General features: G+C 39.6%; 1 protein-coding gene across 8 annotated transcripts in view; it reads right to left on the reverse strand.

Annotated features, from left to right (window-relative positions):
* Positions 1-25007, reverse strand: part of LOC133479384 (intermembrane lipid transfer protein VPS13B-like) — a 489205-nt gene that overhangs the window by 329375 nt on the left and 134823 nt on the right. For 7 of the 8 annotated variants that reach the window (XR_009788936.1, XM_061776308.1, XM_061776310.1 and 4 more), the window contains 2 exons: positions 9044-9178; positions 8365-8544 (listed from right to left, as the gene is read on the reverse strand). Coding sequence is in view for 7 of the 8 variants with exons in the window: in XM_061776308.1 (XP_061632292.1) it covers positions 8365-8544; positions 9044-9178 (315 nt within the window). In the remaining variant the exon portion in view is untranslated. Of the gene's footprint in view, positions 1-8364; positions 8545-9043; positions 9179-19052; positions 19505-25007 lie in introns of those variants that run through there. The other variant, XM_061776314.1, reaches the window with a different exon arrangement.

Raw genomic sequence — 25007 nt, forward strand, 5'->3', positions numbered from 1 at the left:
GGAAGGAGGCAAACACTTTTTCAAACCACTGTACATATTATATCAGTGCACAAAATGCATCACTTGCACACAAAATCACTGTTTTCAAAGAACAAAACCAACAAATCATGAATTTCACTCAAAAATCAAAAACTAACTAAAGAATCGGGAATGCTCAACTTCACCGTGGCAAGTGCCACACATCATTTTCCCAGCAAAGTATGTTCCTTTTCTTTGATTTTATGTCTACCATCCCCGAAAAGGATTGCTCGCAAAGATACGTTGTAACAAACAGTATGAGTATCTCAAAGGCTTTCTACGACGCCAAAACCCTGTGAGCCTCATTGTTCTGAAGCGTTCTCAAGAGTCATACGAGTGGGGTGAATGGAATGAACACGCACAAACATTATGTATCTTGACCTCCGCTGAACGCCTGAAATTCACTCGCCGAACCCCTGAGCTTCAATCGAATCCTTTGTAGCAACGCTAATGCTCCATCAGCCTGCGTAGGCATTTTCAGATCTCAGATTCTAGTTTGCGCTCTGGCTGGGCCACTCAAAGACATTTACAGAGTTGTCCTGATGCCACTTCTTTGATATCTTGGCTGTGTGCTTAGGGTCATTGTCGTGTTGAAAGATAAAACTCTCACACCAGTCTGAGCTTAAAAGTGCTCTGGAGCAAGTGTTCATCGAGGATGTCTGTGTACATTGCTGCATTCATATTTTCCTCAATCCTGACTTGTCTCCCATTTCCTGCCACTGAAAAACATCCCAAGAGCATGATGTATCCCCAGCATGCTTCACTGCAGTGACGGGCTCCAAACATGACGTCTGGCCAAAGAGTTCTATCTTTATCACATCAGATCAGAGACCTATGTTTCTCATGGTCCAACAACATTCAAGTGTCTTTGGGGAAGCTACTGGTGGGCTGCAACATGCTTTTTACTAAAGGGGGCTTTCGTATGGCCACTCTACCATACAGGCCAGATTGCTGGATTGCTGCAGAGATGGTTGTCCTGGATGGTTCTTCCTCTTTCCATTAAGTAGCCCTGGAGCTCTGACAGAGTGACCATCGAGTTCTTGGTCACCTCTCTGACTAAGGCAATTTTTTCGTCCAGTCAGTCAGTTTCGGTGGGTGGTCAGCTTGAGGAAGAGTCCTGGTGGTTCTGAATTTCTCTCTTCTTTTTTTGAAATGATGATAAGTGGTTAAGGAAAATGGATGGATGGATGGATGATGCAAAACAAGGTAGTGGCAGCACTTTTGAATTTTCTACCCTTTTTTTTAAGTTTTTTTAAATGACCTCGAAATAATAATAGAGGCGGCACGGTGGATGACTGGTTAGCACATCTGCCTCACAGTTCTGAGGACCGGGGTTCAAATCCCAGCCTCGCCTGTGTGGAGTTTGCATGTTCTCCCCATGACTGCGTGGGTTTTCTCTGGGTACTCCGGTTTCCTCCCACATCACAAAAACATTCGTGGTAGGTTAATTGAAGACTCTAAATTGCCCGTTGGTGTGACTGTGAGTGCCAATGGTTGTTTGTGTATATGTGCCCTGCTATTGGCTGGCGACCAGTTCCCTGCCTCTCACCCGAAGATAGCTGCGATAGGCTCCAGCACACCCGCGACCCGAGTGAGGATAAGCGGTACAGAAAATGGTTGGATAATAATAGGTCCATCTGGTCTAATTTTTCACTGACTAACTCACAAGATTGATTTTATAAAATCTATTTTTAGTTTAAGTTTGTCTACTGTGGATTTATCAGCCAGCCAAAGTTCGAGCCAGCAGCTTAAAACCATCATGCTGATGCCTGAAATAAAGCCAGCCTGTTGATTTACCACTCGGCGGAGTGAATGAACATATGCACAGGAGTGAAAGGGAGTATGATAGATGGACATATGAAAGTACAGCAGGTCTTTGAAATATTGTAATGGAGGAGACTACCAAGGGATATCCCAAAATTCACACCTCATCTACGGTGCAACTCATTCAAGGGTTCCAGTTTCAACAAAAGGAGCATGTGTGTTTCAATGCATGCAGGCACTACACTTGCTAGAGTGTGTCTGTGGGTGAAATATTCATATCAAAGGCAGGTGGTGCATCTGCTCTCATTAGTCTTTGGTCTACGGGCTTACGTAGTACAAGATGCAACCTTTTTTATTGCCATGGGAAGGTCTCCCAGTTAGGACATTCAAAGTCCCATCACGGAGGGCTCAATAACTTTAAAAAGGTCAAACTATTACACCAAAGTCTTCCATAAAATGATTAACTATTTTTTTTTTTTTTTTTACTTTCATCTTGAACAACGGAACTCAACTGAAACCAGCTTCAAGATCTATGAGGAAACTACATACATATGTTCGAAAAAATAAATTAAAAAAATAAATTTCAGGGAGGTTTAAATTTATTGAAATTAAGATTAAAGGTCACTTTGTACCCTTATTTTCACAGCCTCCATGGTTTGGTAAAGAGATCAAAACTGGAGGGTTTTTATAGGGAACATCTTTAACATTTGCTCTATTCTCAGTGTGCTTGATTAAATGTAACATTTTCAGAGAGCTAAGAGTTCTAAGAAAAGCATAAATCACTGTCTTGCAGCTGCTGGCGTGCTTAGGGAGAACACATGCTATCCCTCACTCACTCTCTCGTTTTTGTCTTCACTATGATCATAAAGCACACCCGACCCAAAAGTCCCTCCTCCTCTGTTGCAAGCGAGTGTGGTGGAGGGTGGCGGGAAACACCTGCAGGTCGCTGCTCGCCCTGAAGTTGAGCATAAAGCCAAGCTCCTCACACGCCCTCTGGCCCTCTGCTCCCTCTGGTCCCACACATTCGGTTTGTCCAAGGCTCCAAAAGTCTCTCTCATCAATCAGCAGTGACAGGCCAAGATCAAGCCAAAGAGGACTGCAAATGTCAATGGACCAAAATGATAAGTCACTCGAGTATTGCTGGAGGTTAGTGTGATGTGGTCAAGAACTTCTTATCAGTAGGTTCAAAAATCTAAATTTATATAATAAAGTTAATAGAGACATCTGGCTGTCTCAGGTGCTTCACTGATGGCAAATACAAGATCAAACCTACTTTTACTTTATTAATTGTATTTTACTGAAAAATATCTGTACTTTTTAAAATTAGTAATCGGTGCATAATGTTCATTAATGATCCTGATTTGTCATTATGACATGCATGTTGTACCGTGTAAGTCATGCATGGATTTTATAAAATGTAAGCATGTAAGGTATGAGTTTATGCTCTACTGCAGTAGGTGACTATGCCTCTTTGGATCCGGGGAAAGGTTGACCAAGTTGTGCCACGTGGACCTTCTGCATTTAAACCAAAGCCCTTAATTGTATTCAATGCAGGTTGCAATGACACTGTTCCGTGATCAGAGAAGCTGTCCAAAACACAACAAGTCACCCAATAAATCAGAAATAAAAAGTATTAAAAATGTGAAAAATTATTGAAATAAATGTTGAATATTCAAGATGTTTCAGGAAAAACTCCAGGAATGGTGTCACAAAAGATACATTTCAAATCGACACTACGTTTTTCCTTTCAAAGCAATCCTCCTGGTGTGTAACACACTTTCCTAGGCTTCTCTGCCACACCTGCACTATTAGAAGGAACCTTCCAGGATGTTGCGCAGCCCCATCATCACAGCCATCTTGATGTCATCCAAGTCTTCAAAACACGTTCCCTTGATACTCCCTTGAGCTTGGGAAAGAAGTTGCTCCAGCAGGGCAATGATCTTATGAGCTAGGAACTGTCAGATGCTCAGGGCATTGTGAGTGGGCGCTTTGTCAAGGTGAAGCAGCCACGACCTGTCCTGCCACAACTCTTGCCTCTTCTCACGTATTGACAGAAGCAAATGATGCAGTATCTTTTTGTAGACATGATTGGTTTATCGTCTGGCCCACATTGAAAGGGAAAACATAGTTTGTAGTTTGGAGTTAAAATGTCTTTTGTGACATTAGTACTGAAACCTTGTATAGATTAATATTAGTTACTTTAGTGAGGGAGTTAATTTTTTTTACCATGGTTTTACTCTGCTTCACCAGTCATGCACTAAACATACTGTGATCACACTATAATAATTTGCAGAATGGATTCCATAGAGGTGGAACGGTGTAGGACTGGTTAGCACATCTGCCTCACAGCTCTCAGGACCAGGGTTCAAGTCCCGGCACCGCCTGTGTGGAGTTTGCATGTTCTCGCCGTGCCTGCGTGGGTTTCCTCCGGTTTCCTCCCACATCTCAAAAACATGCATGGTAGGTTGATTGAACAATCTAAATTGCCCATAGGTTCCAATGTGAGTGTGAATGGTTGTTTAGGTATACAGTAGGTACGGAAAGTATTCAGACCCCCTTAAATTTTTAACTTTTTGTTATATTGCAGCTATTTTCTGAAATCATTTAGGTTCATTTTTTTCCTCATTAATGTACACACAGCAATAGTGACAGAAAAAAACTGAATTGTTGAAATTTTTGCAGATTTATTAAATAAGAAAAACTGAAATATCTCACAGCCATAAGTATTCAGACCCTTGACTCAGTATTTACTAGAAGCCTTTTTGGGAATGATGCAACAAGTTTTTCACACCTGGATTTGAGGATTATCTGCCATTCCTCCTTGCAGATCCTCTCCAGTTCTGACAGGTTGGATGTTGAACGTTGGTGGACAGCCATTTTCAGGTCTCTCCAGAGATGCTCAGTTTGGTTTAAGTCAGGGCTCTGGCTGGCCCATTCAAGAACAGTCACAGAGTTGTTCTGAAGCCACTCCTTTATTATTTTAGCTGTTTGCTTAGGGTCATTGTCTTGTTAGAAGGCGAACCTTCAGCCCAGTCTGAAGTCCTGAGTGCTCTGGAGAATGTTTTGGTCCAGGATATCCCTGTACTTGGCCGCATCCATCTTTCCTTCAATTGCAACCAGTCGTCCTGTCCCTGCAGCTGAAAAACACCCCCACAGCATGATGCTGCCACCACCATGCTTCACTGTTGGGACTGTATTGGATGGGTGATGAGCAGTGCCTGGTTTTCTTCACACATCCCGCTTAGAATTTAGTCCAAAAAGTTCTATTTTGGTCTCATCAGACCAGAGAATCTTATTTCTCACCATCTTGGAGTCCTTCAGGTGTTTTTTAGCCAACTCCATCCGGGCTTTCATGTGTCTTTCTGAGAGGCTACTGTTGGGCCGCTCTGCCATAAAGTCCTGACTGGTGGAGGGCTGGTTGACTTTCTAGATCTTTCTCCCATCTCCCGACTGCATATCTGGAGCTCAGCCACAGAGATCTTTGGGTTCTTATTTACCTCTCTCACCAAGGCTCTTCTCCCTCGATTGCTCAGTTTGGCAGGACTCCCAGCTCTAGGAAGGGTTCTGATCGTCCCAAACGTCTTCCATTTAAGGATTATGGAGGCCACTGTGCTCGTAGGAACCTTAAGTGCAGCAGATTTTTTTTGTAACCTTGGCCAGATCTGTGCCTTTCCACAATTCTGTCTCTGAGCTCTTCAAGCAGTTCCTTTGACCTCATGATTCTCATTTGCTCTGACATGCACTGTGAGCTGTAAGGTCATATACAGACAGGTGTGTGGCTTTCCTAATCGAGTCCAATCAGTATAATCAAACAGAACTGGACTCCAATGAAGGTGTAGAACCATCTCAAGGATGATCAAAGGAATGGACAGCACCAGAGTTAAATATATGAGTGTCACAGCAGAGGGTCTAAATACATACATCTGCGTGATATTTCGGTTTTTCTTTTTTAATAAATCTGCAAAAAGTTCCACAATTCCGTTTTTTTTTTGTCAATATGTCAATATGGGGTGCTGTGTGTACAATGAGGAAAAGAAATGAACAAATGATTTCAGCAAATGGCTGCAATATAACAAAGAGTGAATAATTTAAGGGGGTCTGAATACTTTCCATACCCACTGTATGTGCCCTGCGATTGGCTGGCGACCCGTTCAGGGTGTACCCCGCCTCTCACCCGAAGATGGCTGGGATAGGCTCCAGCACGCCTGCGACCTTAGTGAGGATAAGCGGTACAGAAAATGGATGGGTGTATGGATCCCATAGAACCACATGGGACTAATCAATTGTGCTTAATAGTAAGGCCAAATTGGCTGGCGAACAGTTCAGGGTGAACCCCACCTCTCGCCCGCAGTTAGCTGGGATAGGCTCCCGCATACCCGCGACCCTAGTGAGAATAAACAGTGTAGAAAATGGATGGCTGGATGGTCATCATCACAAAATGTTGGGCCATGAGTCAGTCCAATGGGAGCAAAAGGTGCAACTCATTTAGACTGGTGCTACTTCTCCTTTCATCTCTGCCAGAGCTAAGCACTGCATTCATCATTCCATTAACGCTGCTCTAAGAGGCTCTATGTCAACCTCTGGATGATGGCAGGGACATTGAATATGTGGACTAAAGGCTTTGATGTAAGCCTGGCCACCATACAAAACGCAGGCTTAAAATCAGACACCCAAAAAATGTCTGTTGCATACAAACATTAGCACACAAGCGCATGAACACGGGAACTCACGGTTCGTTTTCAAACTCGTCTCTCAGATGTTTGACACGACACACATGCGAAGAGAGAATGTAGCAGTCTGGTCAAATTGTTACTTGTCAAACAATAGGGCACTTTTCAACTATGACAGTATTAATAGATAAAAGAAATATTTCTGACATATACAGTATAAACTTTGGTTCTGTATGTATGAGCGTGCCGTAAATACTGTGTGTGTGTGCCAGCTGTTCTACAGTCTTTTTTTGCAGTTAATATTTGAATACATTTTATTGCACATATGAGGTTATTCTTTTGAACTTACCACCAGCTAGTAAGATAAATGCATATGGCAGGAAGGGTAAGAGAACAAGTAAACCCTAGATGTGAAATTTAAGTACAGTATATCAAAGGATGCAACGAATGCAGAGAAAAAGATTAAAAAAAAAAAAAAAAAAAAGAAATCAAGAGAACTGATGATCAGAAGGGACTCTAGCGCCTTCTGCTCTACATCTGCTTGATATACTGGATATGCAAAGCTTCTGGGAATCAGGACCTCTACAGCTAAATCAGAATGTGTCTTACTCCCCTTTTCGCTTTCTGGAGAAGACACTGGTCTTTAATTTGCAGAAAAAAAAGAAGCATGTTCTTGAAATTCCAGATGCAGAAATTGCCAGTGATGAAAAGAAAAAAAAATAATCTATCAAGGTTTTTACTGTACCAACATTCCTAAAAAGGTATCCCAGGCCTTTTCTTACCACACAATATATATACATAGCGCAGCAGTATCTTCGCACTGTGATTTACCCGATAAGCCAGAGCAATCTCACGATAAAGAAAAAAACTACTTCTTAATTGCACCTGAGCAGACAGTTGCATTTTCTAGCCTTTCCATTCCTCATGCCAGTTCCATGTCTAGGTAGGTCAATACAATGCTGCTTGGTTTGAAAATGTGCAAAAGGAATCGCATTGAAAATGTGAATGGCAGTTAAATACATTTTGGAAGTCCAAAATATAAATCTTACTTTTGAGGAAAAAAACAAGGCAGAAATACATATATATAAAGGTTGCATTTTAGGATAGTTTTATGAAGACGCACTGATTGTTGTATTCACAGCCAAGCTATATATTTGCCCAGTTGGTAAGTGCTGGAGACCAAATGTTATCAAACAAAACAGGTCTCTAGACTGTGTTGCATGTTCAAGATTTTTAAAAACAGCATCTGAATAATCCTCTCTGTCCACCCAGTCTGGTTTCATGCATAGATGTAAACAAATAATGCAGACAAGCACCAGCAACTAGTACCTATAGTTAAAAAATAAATACATAAATAAAAAAAAAATAAAAAAAACTGAGAACAGACACATTTACAGTGCTGAACGTAATTCATTCAACCAACTGTCACGAAGTGACCATCCAGCATCATGAAGTGCTTTGATGGGTGGGGACTCTTTCAATTTAGTGCGCTCTTTGCATCAGCAATGATCGCCTTTTAATACCCAAATTTGAGTCAGCTCACTGAGGTTCTCTGAAAAGTCTAACATTAATTAAGCATAACACTCAAGGGCTAAAACTCATTTTCAATCCAGAAATGCCCCTAAAACAAATAAATAAATCTCAATCAGTAAATGATAGAGATTTCCTATTTTTTTCTTTTTTTGTAAAATAAAATGTATTTTAGCATTAACAATCCAATTTTGAGTAAAAGAGCTTCTTGATGCCAGTGTTTTAACCATCACAGGGAAAACAAAATTGGTAATTATCAATGTTGTTAATTTAAAACAGCAACAGGTTAGTGGTCTGACAAAAACATGCGTATTTGGTGATAAGCAAGGTATTCTGAAAATGAAGTTTTCAATGAAGCCTTATAATAGCTGAAGCGTTTTACCTGAGTTCCTGGAATCATCTCCTTGCTGTGGCACCTGCACAGAAAATGCCAGCAGGTCAGGAGCCAAAAGTGATTCAGGTTTGCGGCTCTCATTTAGCCATCGCCTCATATGAAGTTCCTTGGTGTCGGATGGGCCCTGGATCAGAGGAATCAGCCTCTCCTTTGTGACCTCTTCTGAGCCTGCGGGACGTAAACAAAATTTCCTCAGTAAGCATTGTTAAAATCATTATGACACATTATAAAACTATTTATAACTATAGTTATAATGTAGAAGTTACCTAGTTTCAAATGGATTTTGACCCAGTTTAAACTCTTGTAATGTCATTAAATTATAACGAAGTGTGTACGCTTATATCGTCGTATTTCTTTATCAACAGCTGCAGTAAATCTTAAGCTTCTGACATCATATGTTCAGGTTGACCTGTTGGACTCGGTCTCCAATAACATCCTTGCGTCAAAGACATGACCAAAGCCCAATGACAACGCCACGGGAGAAAACAGCAACTTAATCACATAGCTGGAAGTGAATCAACATAAAGTAGGAAAGACAGGAGACAGTGTTGGTTTGAGAAAAGTGTATGTTTGAGAACGTAAAAGACAGTCTAGTGCAGTCCAGTCGGTCTCACTCTCTCCCTCCTACACAGGCAGTAAAGTTTTAACAGGGCACAGCTGCACACACCTGGGGTCCTGGCACACACTTTTACAGCTCCCACGGTTCCTGAAGCGCATTTCACCGTTGCACGGCTGCAGAATTTCAGCTCAAGGTTTTGGAGCGAGCCCTCAAGAGTCGGTGACGAGCCTCGAGATTTCACACCTAATAAAAAAAAAAAAAAGGGGGGTTGGAAGAACAAGGAAAAAGCAGAAAACAGTGAACATGAAGTGAATTTTGACAGGTTTAAATACAGTTGCTGTGGCTTCATTAAACACTTGATTGCCCTTTAATTGTTCTTAACCACTTTCTTTTGCAAAGTTCTGAGCAACGAGATACACTAAACCAGAACTGAGGTAAACCCAAAAGCTGAGTTCCAACAGGAACATAAAACCAGAGTCCAACATTACAGCGTAATTTACAATCCTAACCGACTAGTTTGTTTTTCTACTCACACATCCTAATTGACATCAACACCTACGTATACTGTATGTTGAAAAATATATTTCAAAAAATAATAAAATCTCCACAAAAACACATTTGTCACCTCTCAAGCACATTTTGGCCAAGCAGTCAATGAAAATTGAATCAAGGTCACCATCAAATGTCTTGGTCGAGCATTCTAAAGCCTTAGTTCCGATGTCGAGACAACATGAATGACTTTTATTTTTTTTTTTTTTTTTTTTTTTTTTTTTTTTTTTTTTAAATTGGACCTGCGCGAGTCACGGACTGTGTTGTGGTTGACTCACCTGCCTGCCCACTCAGCGATGATGTAAATGTGAGTGTGTGTGTAGTCTCTCTATACAGTAATCCCTCGTTATCGCGGGGGTTAGGTTCCGGACCACCCCTGGCAATAGGTGAAATCTGCGAAGTAGCCATCACATATTTTTTTTATTTTTTTATTTATACATATTTTAAAACTGTATGAACCGCCCCAGACTCATAATCTTTCCGACACTCCTATTAACTTCTACCATACTATTATAAACACTTTCTTTACTCTGACACATTTTTTAAACTAATCCACAGTAGTACTGTATACTATGTACATTTTATGCCTTGTAATATGTTTTTAATTTTTTTTTTTTTTTACAGTTTTAATGTTTAAGCTATGTTTATTTTACCACAAACAAATTACAGCATACACTCTAAATCCCGCAATATGGCGAATTATGTGCAATATCAATATGAAAAAAAAATTTGCAATGTACTGTGTCTGCAATCGTTGAACTGTGATATAGTGAGGGAGCACTGTATACTATGTGTGCCCTGTGATTGATAAACAATCAATCAATCTCCCCACAAAGCCTGAACAGGATAAGTGCTATAGAAAAATGGATGGACAGCTGGCTAGATTTTCAAGCTCAATTTTCGCCATCGGAACAAACAACACTTTTCTGACACCTGTCTCTTCCTGTTTCCTTCTCCCTCTCTCGCACTCCATCTCTCCTAACACATCAAGTGCTGGTTCATTGTCTGTCTCAAACATGTAGTTTGGGTTTGAAATGCATCTTTTGTGACACCACTGGAACTTCGCAGACACACCTCACATATATATATATATATATATATATATATATATATATATATATATATATTTATAAATATATATATATATATATAAATATATATATATATATAAATATAAATATATATATATATATTTATATATATATTTATATATTTATATTTATATATTTATATATATATATATATATATATATATATATATATATATATATACACATATTTATATAAATATATATATATATATACACACACACACACATGGACAGAATTGTTGGTACCCCTCTATTCATCATTTTTATCCAGGCCTGTTTCATTACTTTGTTTTTTAAACTGATTCTGTTGAACCACAACTCAGAAACAATGTTTGATTTTCATTGATTAAGTTTTAGTAATTTTTTTATCCATTACATTATTTGTCAGTTTCAAGTTAATTCAGTGACGAATGAGGGTTTTTCTTTCATAAATGGAGGGGTCTGTACAAGTATACGTTTCTGAAAATAGTAAAGGTCTGTGGATATCAATGAAGTTAATTTCCCAGCCGTCAAGACAAAAAAAAAATTGCACAGTTTAGAATTCTGGCAAAAAGGTGACCGCAAACCCGTACTAACTTGATACTTGCTTGAGTGACCGTAACTCTCTGTTCATGTGATGTATACAATTACTGTATATGTTGAATAAGGTTTTCGTAGTATAGCACAGATAGGAACAAGCACTCACCAATCTGAACGTATAGGTGACAATGCAATCTGTTGACATTTTGCCAAATGCTACCTAACAGGTAAAGAGTGTTATCGAGCATACGGATGACACAATGAAGCAATTCTTGACATGACCAAGTCAGTCACCTGACCTTAGCATGAAAGGCCCACGGCACAGAGCAAAGCGCCGAAAGCAACTGAAGTGGACCATTGCATAAAAAATAGAGTTGGCGACTCTTTGCCGCACATCGACTGATGCGCTGCAACGGAAAAACTATGGTCCTATATCGGGTTTTGAGGCTCCACATTAAATATACTTTACTGTATGAATGAGAGTGCAAATGGTTGTTTGTTTCGATGTGCCTTGCGATTGGCTGGCGACCGGTTCAGGGTGTACCTCGCCTCCCGCCCGAAGATAGCTGGGATAGGCTCCAGCAGCCAGTGACCCTAGTGAGGATAAGCGTTAAGGAAACTGGATGGATGATGTATTATTACATTAAAGAATGTCGCAATTGTCAAGAAAGAAGCGGCTGTCCACAAAATAGGAAACAGGCAAGAATAAGGAGTGTGGATATTTTGAAAGGCTGTTTGCCAATGAACGATTGCCCCATTCATTGATCGCACCCGTGAATTTCGGCGACAGACATTCCACGCACTTTGCATTCTTGACACAGGTGCATATGAAATTGTGAACAAAAAACATACTGTGCATATACTGTATTGGTACAACTTGGTGGCACCGCTGCAGCCACCGGCCGACTGGGTCTTGTTTATGCTTAATGCCTGGAAATATATTCTTGGGTATGTGAAAGCTCATGTGCATTTTTGATTGGCTGTTACATCTAAAATGTTGCAACGCCGTGCACCAGCGATTCAAATTTTAGATAACCGCAAAAGCAGTGATATTGAAAACTAATTGCTGAACCCGACACACTGCACAAGCAGTTCAGTCAGTTTTGGCAATATTGTTCAGTGTCCGGCGGGCTTAATGTAATGTAATATAATGTCTGTAAAACGTAATATTGGCATGACTTGGAAAAAAAATGATTGTTGAATATTATCAAAATGATTCTGCAACACACAAACTTTGCCACTGAGAATCAAAACATTTGTGAAGTATTGATCTGATTACAAATAATTTCCTTCTAATTGCTTGTGACAATATGGTGATTGCACATTTTCACACATTGAAGCCCACAGAGCCTGTGCAAAAAGTCCCCCAAACAAGCAATGAAGGCTGTTGCAGGAAAGACCTGGCAGAACATTCCAAGGGGAGAAACATATTTGATGGGTTCCAGATTTCAGGCAGTCATTAGCCACTTTTACACTGCCGTTTAAGGCCAGGAATGTTACGCCGCTGTTACGCAGAGCTGTTACCTCGCTGCATGGAGAAAGAAGGTAAAACAAATTAGCTGGCTACTGAGGTTTTAACACAAGCTGATTGAAACAAAAGCTTGTTTCATTACGAAACACTAAAAACCATCATTCAATTTGATTTACTGTATTGCCCGCTACTGTATACATGGCAAATAGAAAACATAAATCATATCTTATTTTTTAGTCATAAGATTAAACAATATGGTTAAAGGTCTCTTTATACTGCCGCGCTCGCACGGGCGACAACGCCCGCATTGCATCACGTGACCAACGCATTGAGTCGCGCGGCTCCGCTGCGGCACTTGACGCACACACGGCAAAAACTGTTGCTGCACGAAGAATGCCGCGAAGATCATCTATCATGATTGGTCCGTTTTAGTCACATGCTGTGATGACGTACTCAGCGTTCCCCTTGGTAACAGCTAATTCAATGAAATAGAGGGATTAAATGGAATAGATGGATTAGATCAGGTGTGGGCAATTAATTTTCCAAATGGGCTGTATGATTAACTGGAATGGTTGTCGAGGGCCATACCAACATGGAAATCTCAATTGTGAACGCAATTATTTGTTTATATGATGCAGTAAATCATCTTGTTTTTATAAGATACTACTTATGTCGAAATACTCTTTCATTCTCCGTGTAGGAAATAAGAATGTCGAGAAGCACTGTTGGCATTGTCGCTTTTTGAAAAGTAGTCGATAGTGTGGTCAGAAAAGCCGTTAAATATAAAGTCACTTAGTCGGCAACACTAAAGACACTAGTACTTTCTCTTGCTTGCTTGTATCTATGTGCACATAAAAAGCAGTGCTTTTAAAATGAAAGCACCACATATTTTGTTTTACTTTGACTTCATAACGTTTTTTTGCAAAACTATGGAAAGGTCGGAATACAAATACGACAGATTGGTGATGAAGTGGCGCCTCCTCGATGTAGAATACAATTGATGCAGATTACAATTGATGTTTTTAATTTGTCTTTATTATGGCTCACTTTTCCCTTCGGACTATGGGCTGCTTGAGAGCAAATAGCCGTTCATCACATCGCACAAGCTCAGCCCTCAGTTGTAAGGGTAACAAAAGTCTGTACTCAGTGTTGGCCCCGCATGGAAGAGGGCAGGGTGAATGAGAAGTGGCTCATTTGCATAACACAGGATCGACCACCTCCTCAAAATATTATTAATTATTAGTATTATTATTATACGTTCCATTTACAGACATTACAAGTCGCTGTTGCACTGTCATCGCTTTCCGAATTGAAATACTTCCAACTTGCAGCCAATAACCCTGTCCTGAGACACCAGCTTCACGTTTACACTGTCCACAAGGGACAGCATGCCCACTCCAACTAATGCTAGCTTAACGTTACCCATCAGCTGTAAACTACGTTACGTTGACTCATGTCTGTGTAACAATGAAGATCGATGTTGCAACAATCGTTGTGTAACAATGAAGATTGATGTTGCAACAATCGTTTGGGTAAAGTTGTTCTCTTACTGTGCGTCGTCGCCTAGAAGCAAAATCAGGCAGCACCTTTGTTTCGGTCGCCAACTCACTGCCATAGCTCCTCTTTTTTTTTGTCAATCACCCTGTAACATGAGGCAATGTGTGGGCTCCTTTTTTGGTTCATAGATGAAAAACTGCTCTACAACCAGATTGGAAAAGTTGCAGCTTGATTTAACAACAAGCATTTTAGTGGAATCCCAGCAATCATGTGGATGTGGATTTTTTTTTCTGCCCCTTTTTCACTCCACTTAACAAATTCAAAATGTTTAACTTTAATATAACACTAAGGTATTGCTGTTCTATTTGGCAAACTATTTTGTACCTTAGATTATTTTTTCATTAAAAATTAAGAGTATTTTTAAAAATATGTTTTTCACCTCATACAAATCAGTTTAAAATTACATTATGGGATCGCGATAGCTCTAATGTACACTGTCAATATTATTTCTATGTTGCAAAGGAATTTCAAATGAGTAGTCTGAGAAGGGAAAAAAGCTGGTTGACTACAAAAATCAAGATAGCTTAGGGAATTACGTGCTAGGCCACCTGTTGAGAGAAAAGAGGAGGATTCACTCATCACATGCACATTCTTCCAAGAGGCTAAAAGTGTCAGAGCGGATCATAGTCATTCTTGCATTATCTGTTTTGATAGGTCTGACTGGTCAAAATAACCCCCTCTTTATTTGATTCCCAACAAGCATTCTTTTGACTTTATCTTTGCTTTCCCTCCGTTCTAAACAAATTATTGTGAACAAATAATTGTTACATTCCCTGGATGTCATAAACTACCACTAAGGGAAAGGGTTGTTTCAAAATTCTTTTGCAGGTAGGTTTATTTAATGTTTTAAACATTACACATTATGTACATTTTAAAAATAAGTCATTTACTGTTGAGCATTAGTAATACAAACAATTGGGATGAACAAATCCATCCAAACAGAGGCTTTAGAGGGAGGGGAAAGATGTAGGGGAAGGTTTAAAGTGGTAGAATTGGGATTGGCCCATTAACTAGTTTTAAAGGCCTCGAAAAATATAAAACACCAAACAGCAGGCAGGGTGTAAATGGAATGACTCAAGTAGATAAATCTACTGACATTTAACCAAAAGAATTGCAGGCACTTTGCTAAAATCTTAACGACCGACTTCCCTCCTCTCCCTCTCAACAAATTACCTAGTGACCTCTTCCTTCGCTGTATGAGCGGCTCTCTGTATTACCACGTGGAAGAGGAGGACGTTAATAACAATCTTCATCTCTCCTCGCCTGCCACTTAATACATGTAGTGCAACAGAATTTTTGTTAATAGATTCCTCTGTCTGGAGTAAGTCGCATCCTACTTGGAAGTCCTTGAAAATACCAGTATGTCATACAAATACTAGACTTTACACCGATTTTATCGGGCTGATCGTTATCGGCCGATAATTAACATTTTGTGCTGATCGGCTGATCATAATTCGCCGATCCGCTCCGCAAAAGACATTTACTCCACGTCGCCATCGTGCACAGTATATTTGAATCCAAATGCTAGTTTATTTTTAGCCTTGTCGCGCGTCTTTTGTCGGCGGTGTGGATCAGGCAACACGTCTGAGACAGATAACACGTAATGCCCGGATCAGACTACAAGACAAATTTGCTCTTTCACGATTGCACTGTCAAACTACTGCAATAAAATCTTGTATTCCGATACCACCGCATCCTGTTTTTTACGATCATTGGGCTTTATCTTTTCAACTCAAATGCGACCGGATACATGCGTTATCGTGGCGATGGCAACAAGAGTGGATCGCGCCGACTATATTATGAGGACGAAATGGGGAAAAACGTGTGTTGGTGGTCACCGGTGCTCAGGACAGGAGAGGACGTTCGTTTAAGGCTTGCTTGAGTTATGTTCACATACTTTTAATACGATACGGCTCGCAAGCCGGCAATAAAATGTTATGTAGCCTAGCAAGCGAGTGGTAGCACGAACGGTTGGACGTAAACATGCCGCTGTTTTGTCGAATCATGCTCTAAAGTTTCAGTTTGGGTGAAGTAATTTAATTAAAAATGAAGTAATTTAATTACAGTAAGTTAGCACCCATTATTTCTGTCATGTTGTAATTTTGGTTTGACCTGACTGATTGGAATACACGATCTGACTAGAGCAGTGATTTCCAACCTTTATGGAGCCAAGGAACATATTTTACAATTGAAAAATCGCACGGCACACCAACAAACAAAAATGTCACAAAAAGTGGATACATTAATTACTGTATTTACTGCCTGTCATCTAATAGAAGACCATTCATTTGTTCTGTCTGTCACTATGCCTCACTGGCATAACTAGAGGAACAAAGATACATTATTTATTGTAAATATAATTTTTTGAGCAATTAAGTACACAGGTATATACAGTAAATGAACAGGTCATTTAAATAGACACATTCCTCCATCTTGTGATCGGTTATCGATTTTTAAACTCGCTGATCGCTCCTATAAATCCTGATCGTGTAAAACCCAACAAATACACATGCCTACCTGTGCATAGCGCATTCAGAGCACATTATAAAGGTACTGAGGAAACAAACTCCAAAATCACACAGAATAAAGCTGGACAGTTAATAAATATATCCCTTTATAAAGTGACACAACAAATAAACGTAAAAACTAAACTGCAATTTTAAAAAAGGCCAAACTAACTATCACATCTTGGTTTCTGATCATTTTTATTCCCAATGTATGAAAATTCATATTTTAAAAACCTTACTTCATATTTACCCCACTATCAGCACAAAGTTGACGTAACATCAACCAATCTTCAGGGTAATGCTAGACCGACAGAAAAATCGGATGCACAAATCTTTGAAAATTGATTTTTTTTACTTGCCACTTTTCAGAACAGACCCACCTGTTGAGATTTATGGGTCTATCGTGTAAATATTCTAAATGATTAATATGTGGTTGTGTTATAAGCTTTTTTTTCTAAACATTAAACATTATTTTATAGTAGTTATTTTTTTTATAAAAACATGAATATGACAACAACCATGAACTCGAGAGGTATTACTCGACCCCATATCCACGTAGATGTCCTAAAGGGCACAGTGCACCTGCCGGGGTGGTAGTAGTTGCACTGGGGGGCTATGAATAATGTTTTGTCCAGCTGTTAAGCCTATAAAAAGTGGGGTGCCCAGGAAGAGAAAACACACGGGTTTTTAGTTTGTTGCCATGAACTGTGGTATTCCATTAGGTATATGTGTGCAAAGCATTAGTGTGTGTATTACAACCACACGTGTGTTTCTGTGTGTGGCAAAGAGAATTGAATGTGTGTGGTGCTGTTATTTGTCAAAAGAGGGCAGGTGCAAGGAGTACATAAACACACAGCTAGAGGCCAGAGGCTACAGCACACCATCAAACACCGTGAGGGCAAATATGGGCAGCTGGATTTGCCATCCTGAAATTAAGCAGTGAGTCCAGAAAAAAATGAAGAGTAAAAGGGCAAAATAATTTTTTTTTGTGTACATATTCAAATAGGAGTCAATGCCAGTATAGGTTGGGAAGAGGCGGAACAGGAACAGGGCAGTTGTTGTTTTTTTGTTGTTGTTTTTTTTGCTAGTTTGTGCAGACGAGGCCAATTTTAGAGTGTGCGGGTGTAAGTGTGTGTGTGTGCGTGTGTGTCCACATGCGTGTGCATGTGTCCACATGTGTGTGCATGTGTCCACATGTGTGTGCATGTGTCCACATGTGTGTGCATGTGTCCATGTGTGTGTGTACTTATCTGTGTATCGCTGTAATAACATTTCCTAGGTATACAGTGTAAAATACTTATGTCAATGTCTAACAGATACTAGTATTAAGATAGTGATTCCAAGAAAAAGATCACGGTTGTTAATGTTGGTGGTGGCAGAGGCTTGGGGTGTAATTGTCAAGATTTCCATCCTCCCCACGGGCTGCATGCTTTTCTGTCTGCACACTTAAAGCAGTGACACATGTTCCTGGCTATCCTCTCCGCCACCGAATTATTTCAATTAAGGCTTCTTGCGGAAGCCATTTGGTCAAAACTAATGGGTCTTGGCACTAGGCTTGGGAGACAGTGAAAGTTGGGCCAGGGAAGCGAGGGATAAAAGAGAGGCAGTGCAACAATCACAGGACCAGTAAGAAGGTATGTGTGAAGAGTGGGAAAAGCATTTGCAGGGAGCTACAGGATTCCTGCAATGGCACTGGTAAGGAGAAAATTAGCTGTTTTATTTACAGTTAACTACAGTGGTACACAAGTTGAACTTCAATTTGGTCCATGTACAAAATGTTATTTTCCATTGAAATAAAGCATATTTGGATCAATTACTCAAAACCACCTTCCATTTTTTCTCAAAATATTGGCAGACTCCAAATTGTACCACTTTTGAGCCATTCAAACGTCAAGTTACGACTGTTCTTTTTTTCTCTCCCCATTTAAATCCTCACATGGAAGATTAGAGAATATCAAGACTAAGGACAGATAGAGGCTAACTGAGTGTTTCTGAGTCAGTGTAACTGCGGTTGCTTGGTGACAGTTGATCAGAGATGTTGTTTAAACGATTAACAAATGTGCTTTGTTTTGCTTTGATCTCATAAAAAGTAACAGTCCAATGCTTTGAATGATTATGGGAAAATACAGCTCAAAATACATGTTTTGAATTAATTTCCCTGGTTTCATGTACAAACTCTAGACAGAAGTGAATGACATAAAAAAGAACAGAGATGCAGGAGGACAAAAGAAAAAGACGAAGGCCCAGTGTCTGGACTAACTTAAAACATCATCATGATCCGCCAGGAAAGGAACTAGACCGTATGTGGCCCATTGAAGTTTGCATTGACAAGAGCCGTCTCAAGTTCCATCCAAGATTTATTTATCAGTTCTCTGATGCTGACACAATGTGTTTTTAATGTCAGAAATAAGGTTCTGTGTGTATGAAAAGGCCTCTTTCTTTCGTACTCTTCCTGATTTCTCGCTACCATTTAAAGCACAGTAGGTGACAGGCAAACATTTGACTCAAACTAACAATTTACCTCTTCAAAGAAAGTGTCCTGAGTGAGGGGGTCAGGCCATAGTGAAACAGACTTTGTCTCAAAACCTAACCACCATTTGTGACTATAATTTATTTTGCTTTCATTGAGCAACAATGAAACGGAGCTCAATGTTTGTCTCAGAGTTTGAAACTATTATAAAACATAATAGCATAACACATTTGAATAATGTGTGTGAAACATTAACAATGAGTAAGAAGAATATTTCCGCCAAACTCAGCATAAGAAGACGTTGGAAAACAACCTCCAATGTTCATGCATGGTCAGAGAAGGCTATCAGCAGCAGCATTGGACATTGGTGGTGAATAGCAGCAACACTGACCCAGGTGAAAGGGACTAGGGAAAAAATAAGACAGGTCATGTTGCGGGACCAATCAACATTATTTGCATAGTATTAACTAAATGATAAACATTGTGGTAGTGTAAAACATTACATTTTGATCCAGTTTTATCCACATCCAATAACAGAACGATTATTTAAAGTGATAAAGCAGTAGCGTATAGAGTGGGATTTGCATCCGAAAACACAGTTACAGGATGAATGTGAATAACTGGTCATTACAGGATTATGTTTTTCAATGCTGCATTAAATGCTTCAAAACATTATTAATAAGTGAATTATAACCCAGGAGAAATGGTCTAAAGAACTATGACACAGTTACAATATTAGGTATCACTTCACATCTTTCGACATTATCAAAGAAAATAAATAAATAAATAAATGTACTGAACCAATGCTTTGTGGAGACAAGTTAAAGGTGCAACAAAATGTTTTAGGTTTTTGTTTTGTTTTGCTTACCAAGGAATGGGTGATAGTTTAATAAGTGACTTAATCAGCCTTAGACTTGGTTTACATTTTCTCAAAACACTGTTTTTCTCTAGTCTTGACCTTTGAATCTGTATAGTTTATATATTACATTTCAATTTTTTTCTGCTGTTGAAAAAAATAGAACTGATATAATTGGTTGGAATCAGAGTGACAATAAGTAAAACCATGCATCCAAACATTCTTGATTAATCTTTTCCTTACATGGGCTGATATTTTGTTACTCACCAGCATGCAAATGCTCTTTAACCAAAAGTACAAACCCCAATTCCAATGAATCTGGGACATTGTGTAAAACATAAATAAAAACACAGTACAATGATTTGCAAATCCTTTTCAATCAATATTCAATTGAATACACGACAAAGACACGATACTGTATTTAATGTTCAAACTGATACTTTTTTTTTTGCAAATATTCACTCATTTTGAATTTGATGGCTGCAACACATTCCCAAAAAGCTGGCATGTTTACCACTATGTTACATCAGCTTTCCTTTTAACAACACTCAATAAGCATTTGGGAACTGAGGACACCATTTGTTGAGGCTTTGTAGGTGTAATTCTTTCCCATTCTTACTTGTTTTACCACTTCAATTGCTCAACAGTCTGGGGTCTCCGTTGCCATATTTTGTGCTTCATAATGTGCAACAGGCGGCACGGTGGACGACTGGTTAGAGCGTCAGCCTCACAGTTCTGAGGACAGGGGTTCAATCCCCGACCCCGCCTGTGTGAAGTTTGCATGTTCTCCCCGTGCCTACGTGGGTTTTCTCCGGGCACTCCGGTTTCCTCCCAGATCCCAAAAACATGCCTTAATTGGAGAGTCTAAAACTGCCCGTAGGTGTGACTGTGAGTGCGTATGGTTGTTTGTTTGTATGCGCCCTGCGATTGGCTGGCAACCAGTTCAGGGTGTACCCCGCCTCCTGCCCGATGATTGCTGGGATAGGCTCCAGCACGCCCGCGACCCTAGTGAGGAGAAGCGGCTCAGGAAATGGATGGATGGATGGATGGATAATGTGCAACACATTTTCAACGGGAAATCGGTCTGGAATGCTGACAGGTGAGTCTAGTAATTGCACTCCTTTACAACGAAGCCACTCTGTTGTAATGTGCAGAATGTGGCGTGGCATTAACCTTCTGAAATAAGCAAGAAATAGGCAGAGATGTCTCTGAAAAAGATGTCGCTTGGATGGCAACATATGTTGCTCCAAAACTTTCAGCATTAATGTTGCCTTCACACGTGTGCAAATAAGTCATACCAATGGAACTTAAACACACCCCTACCATCACAGATGCTGGCTTTTGAACTTTGCACTGATAATAATCCTGATAGTCTTTTTCCTCTTTGGCCCAGAGGACGTGACATCCATGATTTCCAAGAACAATTTGAAATGTGGACTCAGACCACAGCCCACTTTTTCACTATGCTTCAGTCCATCTCAGATAAGCTCGCTCCCAGAGAAGCTGGTAGTGTTTCTGGGTGTGGTTGATGTGTGGTTTTTGCTTTGCGTGTGTCTTAGATGTAGCTGCAGATGTAGCGACGAACTGTGTTAACGTACAATGGGTTTATGAAGTGTTCCTGAAGTCACATGGCAATATCCTTTCCACATTGATGCACTTTTTAATGCAGTGCTGCCTGAGGGATTGAAGGTCACTGGCATTCAATGTTGGTTTTCGGCCTTGCCCTTACGTGCAGAGATTTCTTCAGAGTCTCTGGATGAAATTATCTTTTGATATTATTGACTGCAGATGATGAAATCCTTCGACTCTTTGCAATTGTATGTTGAGAAATGTTGTTCTTAAACTGTTGGACTATTTGCTCATGCAGTTGTTCACAAAGTGGTGAACCTTGCCCCATCCTTCCTTTTGAACAACTGAGCCTTTTGAGGGATGCTCCTTTGATACCCAATCATGACACTCATTTGTTTCCAATTATCCTGTTCACCAATGGAATGTTCCAAACAGGTGTTTTTTTAGCATTCCTCAACGTTCCCAGTCTTTTGTTTTGCCTGTCCCAGCTTTTTGGGAACATGTTCCAGGCAACATATTAAAAATAAGAGAGTAATTGGGGGGGCGCAAAAACAACGTTCATCAGTTTAAACTTGTAATATTGTGTTTTGTATTGTATTCAATTTAATATACAGACATGCAAACACAAGAAAAAAAACATTGTATGAGGGTCTGGGAGGATCCCCCAGGCTCCCGCAGAGAAATTTTGGGATTTTAACATAAATTAAGCAATCTGGAAGACTCTGAAGAGTACAATAAGGTAAAATAAAAAAATTTCTTCAAGCAGAAAAACATTTATTTACACCGCTGAAGTACATGTTAATGTACAAATTGAAGATTTAACTTAAATTTGCCTAATTTCTTTGCTTTTTTGTTCTGGCCTCCAACTTGAGTCTGGCCCATCTCCACCTGCACCTGATGCCTGCTAATGTGCCACAGGAATAGGATCCTCTTCTTTAAGCACTCTTATTCTGGAAAAGAATTGACTAAAATAAAAAAACAGCGGCGAATGCGGAAGTCGAAATCGTAGTCTCGCGCACGAAATAGTTGATAAATAAGCAATAATTGATAAATAAAAGTAGCGCGCGACATTGTAACAGAGTAAAAGTACCATTACTGCTTAACAGCTGGAGCGGCGGAAGTGTTTTTTCTGGTCTCGTCAACTCCTGCGACTTATCCAAAGCAGGTCCCGAATGCACAGGCGGAAAATTACATCTGTGTGTGGATGGTGGATGTGTGGAATGGACCTAGCTGCCAGCGTTCAATGACTATGAAACAGCCTATGATGACAGCGACCCCCTAAAAAAAAATCATCGGATATATACGATTTACGTAAATGGCCTGTTTTGAGTTCAAAACGTCGAATTTCGCCGAAAGGCGACTGATTTTCATGTATGAATATAAGTTGAAAAGGATTTGCAAATCATTGTATTCTCTTTATTTGTTTTACACCAAGTCCCAACTTCATCGGAATTGGGGTTTGTATATTTTTTATGGTAACATACAGTATATCTAGAGCATTATTGTTATCCATGAATTTTATAATTCACTAATTCACAAAAACATGAAAAAATTGTAAAACATCATTTCTTCATTGACATAAAATTGTTACGTATTTACTTGAGTTCCTGAGTAGAAAGTGCTTTAGTGTTTTAATGTAATGCTTGACGAATTTCTGACTTCTCAGAGGCCAAATGAGCCAGCTCAAATTTGCGTAGAGAAGAAGGGAATTCAGTATGAAAGTGTGTGTTAAAACACTCAATGGTGCAGGCCAGATCGCTTAAAAAAATGTGGAGTGTCACACCCAATTACGTGCAGAGAAGCTGTGTCAGCATAGCAAGTGAAGCAATCGTCAGATGTGTTGGCATTGGGTCCACACCACACTCTAAATGTTTTTATGTCCATCCTTCTGTCACGTTTCACCATCAACCTTTATTATTCCACTTTTTCATTGGTCATTCTTCGCTCACTGTATATCATGACTTTTCGTTTTTTGTCCTTACACGCTTACTCTGTCTTTCTAAAGTTATGTCACAGCTCATATAACACACAGCAACACACCATTCTAAGAGCAATACGTTAGACAAAATAAAATACTCCTTAAACGCTTAACTTTGATAAACGTTGCATCGCTGATACATTTCATGTACACTATATTGCCAAAATTATTTGCTCACCTTCCTTGACTCACATATGATTTTAAGTAGGGTTGGGCATCGAGATTCGATTGGAACCGGGACTAACGTTCCGGTTCTCCCGGAACCATTGAAATGTAAAAATTTCGGTTCCCAGTTTCGATGCCTAGTCCTCCAGCCGCGAAGAAGTGGGGAAAAACAACGAAGAAACGGCGTAAACCAACGAAGAAGAACGCACACTATGATGTGCTTGTGCCCCACGCCAGGCTGCGGCGAACAAAAGTTCGTCTTAACTTAAAATTAATGAGCAGTCACCTCAGTGCAACACTTGGAAAAAGATTACATTGTCCAAAGGAGGCTTTCACGATGTGTAGCGTCTCACGCGCTCTGAGCCTTAGCCTACACCGCGCGGAGCTTCAGTGAAGTCATCTTTCAGTCAACTGGGTGAGTGAAACAATAAAATAAGTCTATGCTAACATTGAGACAGCTAATAAGGTTGCTGGCACTTTTGCACTGATGTTTTTTAGCATTTATTTTAGTCTTCAAACAAACGTGAGCGATGACAAAAAAAAAGAAGCTTAATTTAACATTGGGGTAAAGCTTCACCGTAGCAACTTTACATCACAATGAATTGGGACAAAATTCACATAAATGTCTCACAGTATCACAAACAATAACCTTGTGCCTCATCAGTGGGTAAGGAAACTAATCAGCGATTTATAGCATTTGGTTCCATCCATTAAAAAAATAAAAAATAAAATCACTAGTGCCGTGTGAAGTTAAATGCTAGTGCCAAAATGCTGAGTTCCGGTGCGTTCCCTACAAAATAAAAGGCTACAAGGTTAAAACATGAAGTCAAGTTAAAACTTGCACATATAAACCATTTCACGTGATGAAACAGTCCCAAATAACTATTTTAACAATGCTGTATTTAACTTTTATCTGAAATATTAATGAATATTAAGTCAATGAGGCTAGTTCCACACACATTGCCATTTAGTTCATTGGTTTGATATTGATACTGGTTATAAAGAACCTCGAGTAAAATGTTCATTTTAGTCTACGCTGCGGGCTAGTAAGAAAATGGATGTTCATAATTTGGACACCTTTTATTTAAACCATGCAAACTTTTTTGACCCAGCCCCCTAAAAGAATCGGAATTGAGAATCGTTTGGAACCGGAATCGAAATAAGGAACTGGAATCGCTCAAATTCAAACGATGCCCAACCCTAATTTTAAGTGATATTCCATTCTAAATCCATATGGTTTAATATGATGGTGGTCTACCCTTTGAGGCTAAAACAGCTCTTGTGGGAAAGCTATAAACAAGATTAAGTTAATTTTTGCCTATTCTTCCAGGAGCATAATT

The sequence above is a fragment of the Phyllopteryx taeniolatus genome, chromosome 6 (genome assembly GCF_024500385.1).
Source record: "Phyllopteryx taeniolatus isolate TA_2022b chromosome 6, UOR_Ptae_1.2, whole genome shotgun sequence".
NCBI lineage: Eukaryota > Metazoa > Chordata > Actinopteri > Syngnathiformes > Syngnathidae > Phyllopteryx > Phyllopteryx taeniolatus.